Below are 17,144 nucleotides of genomic sequence, written 5' to 3' on the forward strand. Positions count from 1 at the left end.
CAGACATGGAGGGAAAAGGGAGGTGTTGACTATTTTGCCAATTTCTCCTCAGGCCTCATGATCTCCAGGTCCAGTAAAGACTGTCTAGATCATAAATTGGCAAACGACAACCAGTGCATCATCTCTAGTCCACTGCCTGTTTTTATAAATAATGTTTTTATTGGAATACAACCACCCTTGCTGAAGAATTGTCTATGGTTGCTTCTGTGCTCCAAAAGCAGAGTTGAGTACCCATAGCTGCAAAACTCTGGCCTGCAAAGCCAAAAATATGTACTATCTGGTCGTTTCTTAGCCTATTTTTGTGTTGCTATAAAGGAATACCTGAGGCTGAGTAATACATAAGGAAAAGAGTTTTATATGGCTCACGATTCTGCTGGCTGGAAGACAGCACATCTGGTGAAGGCCTGTCTTCTTCCACTCATGGCAGAAGGTGAACCAGAGCCATGTGTGCAGAGATCACATGGTGAAAAGGGAAACAAGAGAGGCAGGAGAGGGAGGAGCTCTTACTAGCATCCAATGCTCCTGGAAACTGATGGAGCTCATGCACTCCGGTCCCCACATTAATCTATTCAGAAGGATCTGCCCTATGACCTAAACACCTCTCATTAGGTCCCTTCTTCAACACTGAGGAACAAATTTCAACATAAGGTTGGAGGGGTTAAATATCCAAATCATAGCAGGTCCTTTACAAAAAAGAAAAATACTTATTCCTGATCTAGTTCATCATTGTTCGATACAAATGGAATGCAAATCACATTTGTAATTTTAAATTGCCTAATAGATACATTAAAAAAAGGAAAAAGAAATGGGTGAGATTAATTTTAGTAATATATTTCATTTAATCCTATATATCCAAAATAGAATTTAACATGTAGTACTAACCACATTTCAAATACTCAGTAGCTACAAATATTTAATGGCTACCATTTTAGACAGTGAAGCTCTAGAAAAGCAAACCAGAAGGAGCTGCTGGGAGACCCATTCTACAGAAAATCAATTTTAAAGAAAAGACATTTCCAGGATACTACAATAGACCCCAAATAATAATCCACATTACCCTTTTTCATTTCACAGACAAGAAATGCAGAAAAAGAATTTAAAAGCAACTAACTAACGAACAAACAAAATAGGTTTTTTTCCCTTAAAATACGATGAAGCTACAAAGATTTCTGCAATTACAGATGATTTTAGGATGGTTGTTTATTCTCTTTGATGCTAAATTCCTTCCATTGCAATTTAAACAGGTTCTATCTTGTCTTATCCTTAGATAAATCTAAGAAAAGCAGTCCCCATCACTAACATGATATTGTATTCCTTTAAATCCTTTATGACTCTGGCCTTCCTTTCCTATGCCAGAGATATTCTTTGTCTAGCAGCACAAATTCAACTCCTCTAGCATTTCAAATTGGAATTATTTTCAAAATGTTTTGTTGTATTTGTTTTTCTCTTTTAAACTTTTCTCCAGATCTATATGTACTTGCTTCAAATGCAACAAGAAAAAATAAATACAGCATTCTAATAAAGTCCAAATGTTGCCAAACACAAAAATCTCCGCTGCTAGTCTTCTGTTTAAACAGTTCATTCTACTGTTGGAGAATATTTCACCTGTGTCTTACTAAAATCCACAAACAAAAACAATCCTGAAATACAAAGTAACCTTTAACAGTTTTAAATTTCACAGGCATACCATCCCTCATTTTCCCCACAGATACAATGAGCATGATTCAAATTTGGTTTCTTAAAATTAATTTTTTTCTTATGAAAACTCAGGAAGCATTTTACCATATTAGTCACAAGGAGAATGGGGAATGTATCAGCACCCATAAAATGTCATGCTTATCAAATTTGTAAATTAAAGAAGACTAAGATACAGCAACCTTGGCAGGTGCAGTGGCTCACATCTCTCATCCCAGAGACTCAGGAGGCTGAAGCAGGAGGATCACCTGAGGCAAGGAGTTTGAGACCAGCCTGGGCAACAAAATGAGATCTTGCCTTTAAATGAAAAACTTTTTAAATTTAGACAGGTATGGTGCTGTGCACCTGTAGTCCCAACTACTTGGAAGGCTGAGCCGAGAGAATTGCTTGAGCCCAGGAGTTCAAAGCTGTAGTGGGCTGTGATCATACCACTGCACTGTCGTTGTGCTGGAGTGCAGTGGCACGATCTCTAAAAATAAGACCCTGCCTCTAAAAATAAATAAATAAATAAATAAATAAATAAATAAATAAATAATCTCAACAGCCTAACTCTATCAGGATGAAATGCTAAGAGAAAAAGTGTATAGCAGACCATGAAGATATCCAGTACATAATTTAAAAAGATACAACTTAGGAGAAGCATAAAAAATATTGTTCTAATTAGCACTAAATTTAATAATAAGAGAAGTATAATATATAGGACAAAAAAGGTGATAGTCCTGTCCAATTGAGTTTATCTCCGAATGTAAAGAATGAAAGTTTGAAATTGTAGTCATCTAAGGTAAGGGGCAAAAGCAAGAAAATAAAGTTGAAATCAGCCTGTAAGTAGGAAAACAAGATTCTGGCATTTTATTGCTTCTTGAAGTCAACGAAGAAACAAAATTATTTAAAGAAAATGAAATCTATATATATTATTACCAGTACCTAAAGAGTAACTATGAAGCTCTTCAAGAGAGTGAAATACATAGCAGTCAGTTTACCTTCTGGGAGTTCAACTAGTAAAAATGACACTTGATGAATGAGATTTGCTCCTGCAGACCCTAGACATCTTAAAGGCATAGGTCAAGAGACATCCCCCAGTTCTCACCTACTACTCTAGCATATAATTTCCACTATAAGATGCTAACTCTGTTATGAATGGTGAGCAAAAAAGACACACCAAGATGGGAATGCTTGGCAGCTGGCTCAGCTCACTCACTGGGCTTTATTCACTACAGCCTTATGATACCTAAGACTGTCAGTGTGATTCAATTTCCCACCTTATGTTCAGCTGTGAATGTTGAAGTTTCAAAGCATCTCTATAACTGTCCTTAGAAAAATGAACTTTTCAAGTTAAGAATAGGAAAAATAGGTTTCAAAAACCTAAAGACAATGGATTGAATGAGAAAAGAAAAAAAGCTGTCACCTAATCACCAGCTTCAATATCTGAAGGAGGAAAATACAAACAAAAGCAGGCGTTCTACATGGAGTCTTAAAAAGAAAAATCCAAAATTCAGAAATTTTTCCATGCATTATCAGCCTTGACCAAGGGAGATGGTACTCTGCTGGGCTGAGAGCATTGGTAACATTCTACTCTCAGAGCTCAATGAATGAATATTCTCTGGGCTCTGACTCCATGCCCATGAAGAAACCCTGTGTTACAATTTCCCCAGACCTCAGCTTTGCTACAGTGAGAATGTACCAAGCAACAATCAGAGTGCCAATTAAAGAATTGTCATTCTAGTTCATATATTCATTTTTGTAGGTATTTAGTTAGGGTGACTGAGTTCTCACAAGGTTGACAAATCTTAGACTCACTTATAAAAATCTAAACCAGGCCTCTAAACCTAAAAAGCTAAAGATTACATGCTAGCACCCCTGCCCCCAACTCTGCTGCTTTGAGGCATGGCTTTAATGGCCCATTGGCCCTTCTTGATGATGACATATTCCTTTGCCTAACTAGATACATACACATGAGATAAAATAGGGTCTTATTCTACGTCCTTATTAATAGTATATTACCAGTCTTCATAATACCATTAAAATAACAGAAAAGATGAACAATATGTAATTAAGAATCAGCAAAACCTTGATTTAGCAATCCCACTTTGAAAAATATATCCTTTAAATAATCTGCATGAAAAAAGCTTTAGTTTCATAGATGTGTTATTTAAAAAGTGAAACATAAAAACCAAGCCATGTATTAAGCCATAGAGAAACGATCTATACCAGCAATGATAGAAACACCACATAGAGCATAATGCAGCCATTAATAACAAAAATTACATATTCATACCATGAAAATATGTTTACATGAAAAAATACATTTAATATGTACATATAAATGGGATAGTTACAACAGTATGTTGAGGGGATAATTTGGAGGTGAAAATATAAAAAGATGGAAAATAATCCCTTACAGAAATCAGATTAAATTACTATATCATATTTACAAATAAAAAACAATAAAGCTAGCCAAATTTCTGCTAAGCTGGTTGGCTTGGTTTATGAGAATAAATGCCAACTCCATCACTGTGTATTCACTGAGGCTTAGAATCCTAGAGAGTTAGTGATCCTACTGATACTGGGTATATCAAAATAATTATCCATACTGTGATCTAGTTTTTCTGATTTTTTTTTGTTTATTTTCAATCAGCATTTTTAAGAGGTCAGATACTCTTAACTGAAAAATAAAAATAAATGTTTTCCCTTCCTTATGGAAAACAACCTAGGATTCAAGGGTTAATATAAAATGGACTCAATTTCGACAAGCCAGAATCTATTTTGTCAAAAATCATGCCATAATAAGTATAATAGTCACTCAAAAAGTTACACTGATTCACCCAAGATTACCTGGTAGATGCAGCAGTCTCTTAGTTCTTGTTTTTGTGCTGATACTTAAGTGCCATGTATTTATAAATGCATCTAACTTCTTATTCAGTTGATAACATTCTTTGTGAATATCAGCTTGATTTGAACTTACCTTACATGAAGACTCCACTTGCAGACTAGGGCAAGGTAATGGCCCAAGCTGGTAGGGGCTGGAGGATCTCTGTTCTATACTTTTGTGCTTAAGTGTCTCTGAGGCAATGGGAAGTACAGACTTCACAAGCTGTGAATCATCACAACAATTAAGAATAATTCGTGCTCTTTCTCCTGTCTCATGTCTTTCCAAAGTGCCTGGAAAACAAGAAGTAAAAATGTCAGCAAAATATTTACTTCAACAGAATAAGACAGAACAAAACACTCTTTAACAGAAGAATCACAGTCCTTTAAGTTATCGTGCCTTAGTATCTTGCAACCGAAAAATAGCCTGGGAGCTTTTTCTAAATTATTCAAAACACTTGCTCATAAAGGCTGAACTTATGGATTTGAAAAGCTCATCCTCCTCTTTGTGCTTCTTCATCCACTGAAATCAACAGGAGATTCAATAGTCTTTAATAGTAAAATCTCTAACTTATTATACAGTATACAAGTGATCAATAACACATAACTATGGAATATTTTAGTGCTGTCCCCTAGTGTTCCAACTCACAAGCAACAGAGAACCCATAGTATTTTGCTTGGGTTCCTAGGCTTGAAATGTTTCTATTGGTAACATATAATTTAAATGAATGGAGCAAGTAAGAACACGGATGCTTTGTGTACTGCCTCCCTCACCCAAGTGTCCCCGCAGGGCTTTGTTGTTTTATTGTTGGGATTGTTGTGATTATATCCTTTGGCTTTTATTTCTTACGTTATTAGAAGGGGAAAAAAATCCTTTGCCTCTGTCATTCTTCCAGTTTCAGAATTTAGGAGTGCTGTCAAGTTCAATTTAAAGTTAAAAACAAAAGTATAAAATTGACCAAAAGTATCAGAAACCAATTCACAAGTATTTCAATGTTTTTATAAAATACAATGCCATACACTCAGTGAATATCAATAAATATGAATTAATCATCTCTGCCTCTTATGAGTTCATTTGCATTATTCATACTGTATTAAATATATAGGTTATTTCCTACTGAATAAAGACACCAACGAATACTAATTTAACAAACAATACCTAAATACAAACTTTATTTCATATTCTTTTCTACCAGTGAGAAAGAAGTAGATGTACTATTTATATTGTTAAGAAAGTATCAAATTAATTACAATAAGAAAATAGAAATAATAATTGTAGGCCACTATGTCTTTAGATAAAAAGATTGGTAGATATATTTGAAGATTATGATGATTCTATCCTTTCTCATTTCTCTCCCACTCTTCTATAGCCTTCTTTTATTACAACTAAACTACCATTAGCTGGCACCATGGATTCTGAACCAGTAACAGTTACTTTGCTCAAATAACAGGCAGAACTGCAGTCTCGAATCCCTTAACAATATAAATTTATTGTAACATTTCTACATTCATAAATAAACACCCTTATCATACAAACTTATAAACATGTTTTCTTCTAAGCTTTCCTTTTCCATCAAGATTGATATATCTGGCCGGGTGTGGTGGCTCAGGTCTGTAATCCCAGCACTTTTGGAGCCCGAGGTGGGCAGATGGCCTCAGTCCAGGAGTTTGAAACCAGCCTGGGCAAGACGGCAAAACCCCATCTCTACAAAAAATAAAAAAATTAGCCAGGCAGGGTGGCGAGCACCTACAGTCCCAGCTACTAGACAGGGCTAAGGCAGGAGGATCTCTTGAGCCCAGAAGGTTGAGGCTACAGTGAGCCAGGATCACGCCACTGCACTCCAGCCTGGGTGACAGAACGAGACTCTGTCTCAAAAAAAAAAAAAATAAATAAACACAAAGTCTGTCACAATGGTATGCAACAGCTAGATATTCTGGGACTTTAATTTTTATAAATTAGGAAAAAATATTGATCTATTTTCTGAAGGATACACTTCAGGGAGAAAAAAATTATTTATAGATCAACAAATGAAGCTGACAGCAACATCAAGAAAACCCTTCCTCCCAAGACTGACAATAAGAAAAGCTTCAGAAACCAAAGATAAGAGTTATTACTGCTTCCTGAAAACTACTGCATTCCAGAACTTGGAACCGTGTTACGTGGTAAAATTTACTGTCTTTCTGAGAAGTCTCTCTTTGAAAATGGTATCATCCTGAATATTTTCTTCTCACAAGTCCTCTGTGGCTCCTCAAGTTATGATATTTTTTACATATTTTAGGAATGATTGGGAAAGAACTTATTGCACTTTAATACATTTGTTATATGCCTTATGCAAAATGTATACATTCTATATATCCATGTTTTATTGTATACCTGATGTCTTGACCCAAACACAACTATTTCTTGTATTTTTTTAATGATGAGAATAGTTTATCTACAAATTTAGGTAGTTGTAATCCATTTTCATTCGCGCAGATAAAAATCTGTCTGAGCATTTACTATGCTACCATTTACCATCCACCATGCCAGATGATGACAATGTATAGTATATAAGAATGACTCAGTCCAGGTCCCCGAGAGCTTCCTTAAAACCTAATGGTAGTGCAAATGCAAGAAACATCTGAAAACTGCTGCAATATTTAAAGTAACACCTAAGCTATTTCCACCCAAAACTAAAAATCTCCCCTTCTAAAAATGTTAGACATTTGGTTTTGTGTACAAGAGTTTCTGTCAAGATTAGTTATAAAATAGTAGAAAAATAATGAATATTTTGTTTCAAAGAACTGATTAAGGCATACACATGACATAAGGAGTGGTTAGAGTCAATCAATTTCTGTAAAAGATATAGATAGACAAGTAAACTACATGCTCAAAGCAGTAATTTAATTTTGCAATAAGTTCAGGATGGCAGCTTTTGAAAGACCTTGGTCAAAATTCTGACAGGGGGTGGGCATTCCCACATGTGCTAGTTATCAATTTATTGCCTCTTAGATTCAAATTCACCCTTCACTGCCTGCTTTGTGAAAATGAATATGGGCCTGATAAATATTTTCTCATTTATCAGCTGGTGAAATGTTAACCTTTGGGGACAGAGGGTGCTGGAAAGACCAAGTAGAAGAAAGGGTTAAGGCCAGGTGTGATGGCTCATCCCATCCTAACTGTAATCTTAGCACTTTGGGAGGGTGAGGCAGGTGGATCACTTGAGTCCAGGAGTTCAAGACGAGCCTGGGCAACATGGAGAAATCCTGTCTTTACAAAAAATACAAAAATTAGCCAGGCATGGTGGCATGTGCCTGTAGTCACAGCTACTTGGGGGGCTGAGGTGAGAGGATCACTTGAGCCAGAAAGTCGAGGCTGCAGTGAGCTGTGATCACACCACTGTATTATAGCCTCGGTGACAAGGTCAGACCGTGTCTCAAAAAAAAAAAAAAAAAAAGAAAAGAGGAAGAAGCAGGAGGAGGAGAAGAAGGAGGAAGAGGAAGAGGAGGAGGAGGATGAGGAAAGGAGGAGAAGCAAGAAAGAAGAAGGGAAAGAAGAAGGAGCAGGGGGAGGGGAAGGGGAAGAAGAAAGGGCCTTTTCTTCTTGGTTCTGGTGTACTTCTTTTCTTGGAGTAGTGTTTGTGGCTTCTCCAGTAAAGGTGTCTGTAGTACATGACAGCTGGCCCAGCAGCACTTGGCATACAAACACTTTCTTTGGCATACTCTTTGGGCAGTTTTGTAACAGCACCTCCAGCAAGACATCTCCCTGTGGACAGCTTTCTCTGGCACCCTCAAGGGAATATTTCTAGAAAGTTCCACCAGAACTACACCATAGCAATGTCTTTGCCATTCAATACATATAACCATACCCTCTCTAGCAAGGTCAGGAACTTAGCCCTGGAGGGTGGAAAGGGGGGTCTTTCTTGGTTTCTTGATCAAGCTAGTACAAGCTCTAAGGCTAGGAGTCATCCTTCACATCTTCTATTCCTATATTCTTTAGAGTTCTCTTCTTACTAGTCAATCTCTCATATTGAAATTCTTTATGCTAGTTAATAATTCTTTATACTAAATTTTCTGTTTAAGTTACTGCATCATTCTTCTTTCCTGATTAGACCCTGATTAATACACTATGATACATCACTTATGATGCAGAATGTTTCCTTAAATAAGTCTCCAAAGTTATGAAATTTATACCACTTCAGAGATATATTTAAACTATTAGAGAACATCTATAGTAAAAAAAAATAACCAAAAAGGGAGGCATGACCACAAGGAAGATTTCCAACAAGCGATGCCTTTCCAACTCTAATATACTGCCTTGGGCAAGATACAGAATAGCTACTATTTCCAGATATTAAGAAATGTAAGAAACTGAAGATTTACAAAATTGCTTAATTCAACTTCCAGTTTCAGGAGAACTTTTGCTTTCCAAAGTAAACTCACTGATAATTAGAATTTTATTTCATTATAGTACATCAAGAATAGGAGTTAATTCATATTTATTATTCATTTGAATCAATCTGAACATGACAAGGAAAGGTGTAGAGACACAGGTGAGTTAAGTACTACTGAAAGTTACACTACATCTCCTCCTTCAAAGTAGGTGTGCAAAAATATTCCATAAAATCTATTGTAAGTAAAATCTTTATTGTATAAAATGCTTTCCTAATAAATATTTTGTATTTTTCTATTATTTATTTAATATGATTTTTATATAATTTGTTTTAATCTTAAACTGTGTAATAGTGCATTAGAGAGCAGAGCTAATCATAAGAAAAGATAGCTTAAAGCAATTAACATCTTGATAAGAAATGAAGGAAAGATCAGTTTCCAAAGTTGCATAGTTTCCAAAAAGTCAGTGCACAGAAATATAAGAAACAGCCAAGATAATCTCTGCAGATCCCTAGACGTGTATTGACAGGATTTTCACTTGTACACACTGCTTTCCCTGTCAATTCAACATACACCACAGCGTACTTAATCAACTACGTTTAAAACCAGAGCTTTCTCTATGACCCCATGCACAACCCTGCCCATGTTCTTCCTATCTGTCCAGGCAGACAACAAGGACACATCATCACAGCATGGTGTTTAGGAGCAGACTCTGGCATCAGACTGTCCTGTAGTTAAATCCTTAATTTACCTTGGATGGCTGTGTGGCCTTCGGCAAGTTACTTTACATCTCTGTGCCTCAATATCTTCATCTGTAAAATGGGGATAATGATAATCCCTACCTCATTGAGTTACTTGAGGATTAAATTGAGTAGATATAAGAAGGGCTTAGAGGTTTCAGCACACAGTGAATGCTGTGCTATATGACAGCCCTCTCTGTCACATGACAGAGGTCCTCACTCAGCTGCTGGTGAGCTGATTAACAAACCTCTTCGGCCCCCAAGCACTAGAGTCTGCCTGACACCTACGCCTGAGGTCACTGGGCATATGGCCAGCTTGGGCCCCCAGGGCTTCCTACCTGAAACTTGAACCTCCTCAATCAGCCTTTCCTTGCAGGCTACGTTATAATCAAACTCAGAGTAGGATTATATATTTGACTTATTTTTTAATCCTCTTCCGTACACCAGAATGGGGTCTGGCATAAATTAAAGGCTAGATAATACTTCTTAATAGATTATATGACATCAACAACCTGCTAATGATTTTTTTTTTTAAACTGGCGCTGCACTTGGGATGAAATCTAAACTCCTTGACCAAGAAGTCACATTCTCACCCCTGCTCTGCTTTCTCCCACGTCAGCCTCCCCTTATTCACAAATTAGATTTTTCTTTTTCTTTTGTTGAAAACAAACAATTTTTTTCCTGCTAGCTCTAGCACATCCTTCAGGTATTAGCTTAAAATCTCACCTCCTCAGAGAAGCCTTTCTAAAATAGATTCCTGTATCTTGTACTGTTTTTCTATCTCAGCTTCTTCACTTTACAGCACTTACCACTTTTGTAATTGGTGTCCTTTATTTGCTTGCTTCCCCACCAGATACTAAACTCTTTTTGGCAAGTATGTGTTCCATGAGCTTGGTACAAAGCAGTTCTTTTTAAATATTCACTGAAGAAATTAAATAATTTTATCCTTTCCCTGAGGCAGTGAAAAGAGGTGGCTGTAAAGCATCAGAGCATACTAGGGTCTCAGTGTGACAAGATTTAATGCCAGAAATATGCACTATAAACTTAGACCCTAGAGCCCAGGAGAGGCCAACACTGCAAACAGTGCCATTCACAAGCCTGAGGCCTGTCCCAGCTTTCAGCTACGTTGCCAGGTCACTCCTGATGGCACAAGAACTTGTAATTGGAGACAGCGAGTCAGTTTCTGAATGTGACATGTTGTCTTGACCTGTGAACTAGCCATTTCTTGCTTCATGGACTACAGAGCAGAAGATGCTGGTCTAAAGATGCGGGAAAAATAAGAAAATGCACAGAGAGAGGCAGAAAAGCAGAAGGAAGAAAGGGGAAAGGAAAAGAGAGAGAAAAAAGGGAAGAGGGAGAGGAGGGATGGGTAGAAGGAGAAAGAGGGAGGGAGAGAGCGAGAGAGAGAGAGAGCACTTACAACTTTCCAGTTTTGTTTCTAGTTCCTTCCTAAGGAATAGTGCCCCTAAAGTGTCTGAAATACACCCCTGAATCCTTACAATAAACACCACTTTCTGATAACATTGACTTTACTTCTACTACTTCCTACCTAACAGGGGCCCTAATAAGAATGGGGCAGAGATGTTTCTATTACGGTAAAGGCCAAGTTTAAGGAGGCCCAAAAAGACAGTATGTAGAGTTCCAGGTAGAGATCAGAGCAGACACAAAGGCTTAAGCATTAGCAGCAGATAGGTGAGCATTCAATGCCAATTTAAAAAATGCCATCTCCAAGTGAATTTGGAGTGAGCTATTTCAGGAGATGAGCATACGGTCCATTAGCAGTTTCTGCACAAGAAAGAAGGAAGATTCTGAAACTGCTGTAAATCGGTATGTTGCCAAAACACAGCCCTCTTGTAAACCCATTAGGATTGTCAAATTTATAGGCATCTACAGTTTTTTTGTTTTGTTCTTAAATAGCACAAATAATCACTTTGTGATGTAGCGGTTATGAGATCTGATCTTGCAGTATCAGGCTGTCTTAAAGCACGACGTGGAGAGTGAAGGATGCGGCCTTCAATTGCAGTAGAAGAGCAAGGCACAGAGTAAAGAGCACACTTCTATACATCTGCCCCAATGATGAAAAAGATCTAAACATCTACCTAAAGAAGGAGAAGAAGGAGCCATCACATTCTACACTTCAATTCCCTTCCAAACAGTCAGAAGTTGTTTCCTTGATTTTATGTTCCTTGAAATTTGTGCGTATTTTTATTATTTGCTGTCTTCTACTTAAATATTTTATTTTGGCTGGGAGTGGTGGCTCACTCCTGTAATCCCAGCACTTTGGGAGATTGAGGCGGACTAATCCCTTGGGCTTAGGAGCTCAAGACCAGCTTGGGTAACATGGCGAAACCCCATTTCTACAAAAAATAACTGGGTGTGGTGGCATACACCTGTAGTCTCTGCTACTCAGGGGGCTGAGGTGGGAAAGTTGCTTGAACCTGGGATGTCAAGGCTGCAGTGAGACATGATCATGCCACTGCACTCCAGCCTGGGTGACAGAATGAGACTGTCTCAAAAAAAGAAAAGAAAAGAAAAGAAAAGAAACTTTTTTCAAACTCCCATTGACATTTACTTTCCAAAAAAACCAAAAGTATCCAAGTATCCTAGCCTACTATCAATTTATGGATAGCTTTAAATTACATACTTCCTCCTACAAATTAACTAGGTAAACTACGTCTCTGAAAAAAAAAAAAAAAAAAAAAGAATAGCTATTATCCTCAAAGGGAGAGAAATAATTTAAAAAGAAATCATAATCATTTGATGAATCCATCTGCAAATGATCAAGAAGAAATTAAGACTAAACAACATCACCCAGATGGATTAACACTTTGTCATGTTGTACAGAAACATTTTCTTTATGTTAAAATTATACATAAATACATTTGAGACTAATTGCCTTATTATAACTTATGGTGTGTTTCCAAAGAAGAACATTGTAGAAACAGCATTTCTACAGAAACAAAATTCTCCCAGACCATCCAAAGCACATATATTGTAAACCAACGAATCTCAAACAAATCTGTTTCATAGAAAAGGAACACATTTTAAATTAAATATTCTGTTTATTATTGGATTGTGGAAAAAGCATATATATTTCATTGTGAAAAAAGCATATAGGGCTAGGCGCAGTGGCTCACGCCTGTAATCCCAGCACTTTGGGAGGACAAGGTGGGTGGATCACCTGAGGTAGGAGTTCAAGACCAGCCTGGCTAACACTGTAAAACCCCATCTTTACTAAAAATACAAAACATTAGCCAGGCGTGGTGGCACACACCTGTAATCCCAGCTAGTCAGGAGGCTGAGACAGGAGAATCCCTTGAACCTCGGAGGCGGAGGTTTCAGTGACATGAGATTGTGTCATTGTACTCCAGCTTGGGCAACAAGAGTGAAACTCCATTTCAAGAAAAAAAAAAAAAAGGCATATATATTCATCACTAATCACATAATAGGATACGAATTATTTAGCAAATAATTGTATTTAAATGAACAAAGCTTAATAGCAAGAACACGTGAGTGGATACATTACAGAATTAGTTCTTTTCCATATCGGGTAGGCATTTTCTAACTGAATCCATTATGATACTGGGCAAGTGATTAAGAGCACAATATTTCAAAGTGACTCTCTCTGAAACAGAGTAAGTTTTAAAAAATGACCTCACTACCAAATTTGATAATCAAATTCATAAAAGTCAGGTTTCAACAAAATCGCTGACAGTTATAATCAAATTCCACAAATCAAAATATTTGACCATCGAGTCTGTCGCACAATGTATCGTTTGTCTTCAGTTACTCATGAAGTTCATTGCCTTGCTCAGAAACATGTATGGAGATCGACCTCGTGCCTCCTTCCTAACAAAACCATTTCACAGTTACTGCATCTGAGTCCAGGAAATGTATAACTGACAGCGGTTCTCACCACACACAGGCGCCCTGAAGGTATGAAATTTAGCTAACTAGAAAATAATGGAAGGGTGGGGAAAGAGAATGAGTCTTAAAACATTACATTAGGGATAAAGGCACCTACCTTCATTCCTAAATGGAGTTGCTATAATAAATTCAGCTATAAAATAGACTGTCAAAGACTTGGCTCATTTTGTACTATATAGAGGCCCTAATATGATAACAAACTTAGATTGGCTTCACATCAACCTTCTATGCCTTCAGGGTATATAGGATACATTTTTAAACAGTCTCTAACCACCACAACCTTAACCCCAACTCTGCCACAGCCTCCAGCACATTCACAGCAACGCTGGGATTCGTCAGCTGGGCCACACTCAGCCCTCACGTCTAATTCTGACCACTGACCTCCAGAAAAATGGAATAAAGAGGTGTGGTGGGGGACAACTGAAAGAAACAGAAAGAATGGAAACACATGGAGGTTTAGAGTTGCTGAGATGTATAAAGATAGCAAAGAATGCATTAATTTTCGACACATTTTAAACTAGGGTTTTCTTGACAAGGTATCTACTTATTAAAAATTTCCTCTTCTTAAACATGTGCTAGCAGCATAACATTTACTATGACTTTGGGAGGATAAGGCAGGCACATAATGAGGGCCTGAGATTGAGACCATCCTGGCCAACATGGTAAAACCCCGTCTCTACTAACATACAAAAAATTAGCTGGGCGTGGTGGCACAAACCTGGGTAATTTGTAAATTACCCAGTCCCAACTACTCAGGAGGCTGAGGCAGGGGAACTGCTGGAACCTGGGAGGCGGAGGTTGCACTGAGCTGAAATTGCACCACTGCACTCCAGCCTGGCGACAGAGCAACACTGCATCTCAAAAAAAAAAAAAAAAAAAAAAGACTCAATTTTAATTTTTAACCTCACTCTAAGACTAAATACAATTTACAACCAAATTAAGAGGTAGATATTCACGGTCAAGTGTTTCTTAAGTATAACATGAATAATATATTTAATTAATTCTACGATGATCTATTATATAAAAAACTATAAAATTATACTGCTTCTGAGTATTTCAAAATTTCATTCATCCCATTGCATTGTTTAAATTTATTATACTAGGCATGTTATTTTTACATTTTAAAATATTTCAAAAGTAGATTTTGTCCCTCATGCTCTTAACTGTAGGTCAAGTTACTTATTGGATATAATATCCTTGAAGAGATTTGAGTCTGTCATTTATACGCTTGTGGTGTCAATTAATTTAATCAGATCAGTATCTTCTTGAGTTGATCTGGAATTTTTCCTGGAAAGAGGAAGAGTATTGGGAAAGTACAAATTGGGGTATGGTCTCCTGAATAAAGTGCTGGGTAAGGGGTGAGGTCCTTTGAGAGTTGTTTTGGTTATTTTTTTTGGAGAGGAAGGATATAGTAGAGATGGGAGTATAAAAACATTTTAACCACAATCAGTTTTCCCTTGGGACATGGCAGTGGTTTGCCTTAGGCAAATAATGGGTGACTAATGCTCCAGCAGGCATGTCAGGATTTGTTTTGAAAGCACCAAGGCTCAGGGTACCCTCACTATAGTCCTGGCTCCCCAGTGCCACTTGTAAAATTCAATACCATATTACCTCAGCTAGTGATCTCAAAAGGCTCTCTCATCTCTTCACACTTCCTTTCTATAGACTCACTCACCAGTGAGGACTTCCAGAAAGATAGGACTGTCCTACCTGACCACCAGTGTAACAGGAAGACTTCTACTAATAATCCCCAGTGACAGTCATCCTTATGTGATTCCCTCCCCTTTGAATATGATGGGATAGCCCTCCAGTGATTACTAAAGGGCAAAAGGAACTTTGCACATGTAATTAAGGTTTCTACTCAGTTGTCCTTATAATAAGGAGATTATTCAAATAGACCAGGCCTAATTAGATGAGCGCTTTGAATGCAGAAAGTTCTCTCCAGCCACTCAAACAAGAGGAAGTTGAGATTTAAAGCACTGGAAGTATTTGATGTGCCATTGCTAGCTTGGAAGTGGGAGGAGGCCATGAATAAAGATCAGGAAGTGGGGCCGGGCGCGGTGGCTCACGCCTGTAATCCCAGCACTTTGGGAGGCCGAGGCGGGCGGATCACAAGGTCAGGAGATCGAGACCACGGTGAAACCCCGTCTCTACTAAAAATAGAAAAAATTAGCCGGGCGCAGTGGCGGGTGCCTGTAGTCCCAGCTATTCGGGAGGCTGAGGCAGGAGAATGGCGTGAACCCGGGAGGCGGAGCTTGCAGTGAGCTGAGATTGCGCCACTGCACTCCAGCCTGGGCGACAGAGCGAGACTCCGTCTCAAAAAAAAAAAAAAAAAAAAAAAAAAAAAAAAGATCAGGAAGTGACCTTTAGGAGCTGAACGCAACACCTGGCCACAGCCAGCAAGGACCTCAGACCTATAAGTGAAAAGAACTAAATTCTGGCAAGGACCTGAATTAGTTTGAAAATGAATTGTTCCCCAGAGCCTCTAGATGAGAGCCCTGTTGGCTGACATATTTATTTTGCCTCATGAGATCCTAAGTAGAGAAGCTGGTTGAGTTTGCCTGGACTTTCAATTTACAGAACTGTGAGACAATAAATAGGTGTTGTTTTAAGCTGCTCAGTTTGTGTTCATTTGTTACGCACAATAGGAAATTAACATCACCAGGGCTTCTGGTGGTACTTTTATTCAGAACAACAGATTTAGACTTCAAATATTTCAGTCATTCTTTACTACATTATATGTGAAATTCTTGCTTCTTAAACATAATGTAAAACTAAATGCGTAAAAATACATAAGTGTGATGGCTAGTTAGACATTTCATACTTTTTTATAACTCCTTCTTCTTTCTTACACCCTAAGTACTATAAGCCATTCAGATATTTTCTAAATAGCTGGTGATTCCACAATCATATACCACATCAAAAAGTTCCTTCCAAAGCACTCTATTTCCAAAGCAAGCTGGTATGGTTTGGCTATGCCCCCACCCAGATCTCACATTTTAGCTCTCATAATTCTACGTGTACTGGGAGGGACCCAGTGGGAGGTAACTGAATCATGGGGTCAGGTTTTTCCTGTGCTGTTCTCATGATAGTGAATAGTCTGGTGGTTTTATAAAGTGGAGTTCCCTTACACACACTCTCTTTGGCTGCCATGGAGGACAAGACTTTGCTCCTCATTTGCCTTCCGCCATGATTGTGAGACCTCCCCAGCCACGTGGAAATGTGTGAGTCGAGTAAACCTCTTTTCTTAGATCTCAGGTATGTCTTTATTAGCAGTATGAGAACAGACTAACACAGAAGCACATGTAAGAGATAAAATATTGTTTTCTCATCCTTCTCTTCTTTAATTATCATCATCATCATGATCATCATCAAAATTGCCATTATCTACCACTAATTGAGTATTTTTAAGTGCCATTTAATTTTTACAACAATCCAGTAAAGTGCAAAGAAATGGAGGTTCAGGAAGAATATGTGACAGGGTATTAGTGTGTCCTGTGGTTGGGAGGGTGATTAGGGAAAGTATTTTAACTAAAAAGACAGGAA

The 17,144-nt window shown here is 37.8% G+C and overlaps 1 protein-coding gene across 2 annotated transcripts in view; it reads right to left on the reverse strand.

Annotated features, from left to right (window-relative positions):
- The window catches only part of WDR72 (WD repeat domain 72), a 234,461-nt gene that overhangs the window by 140,976 nt on the left and 76,341 nt on the right, over positions 1 to 17,144 (reverse strand). For both annotated transcript variants that reach the window (XR_012091494.1, XM_008016545.3), the window contains exon 14: positions 4,658 to 4,854. Coding sequence is in view for 1 of the 2 variants with exons in the window: in XM_008016545.3 (XP_008014736.3) it covers positions 4,658 to 4,854 (197 nt within the window). In the remaining variant the exon portion in view is untranslated. The remainder of the gene's footprint in view (positions 1 to 4,657; positions 4,855 to 17,144) is intronic.

This window comes from Chlorocebus sabaeus, chromosome 26, assembly GCF_047675955.1.
Source record: "Chlorocebus sabaeus isolate Y175 chromosome 26, mChlSab1.0.hap1, whole genome shotgun sequence".
NCBI lineage: Eukaryota > Metazoa > Chordata > Mammalia > Primates > Cercopithecidae > Chlorocebus > Chlorocebus sabaeus.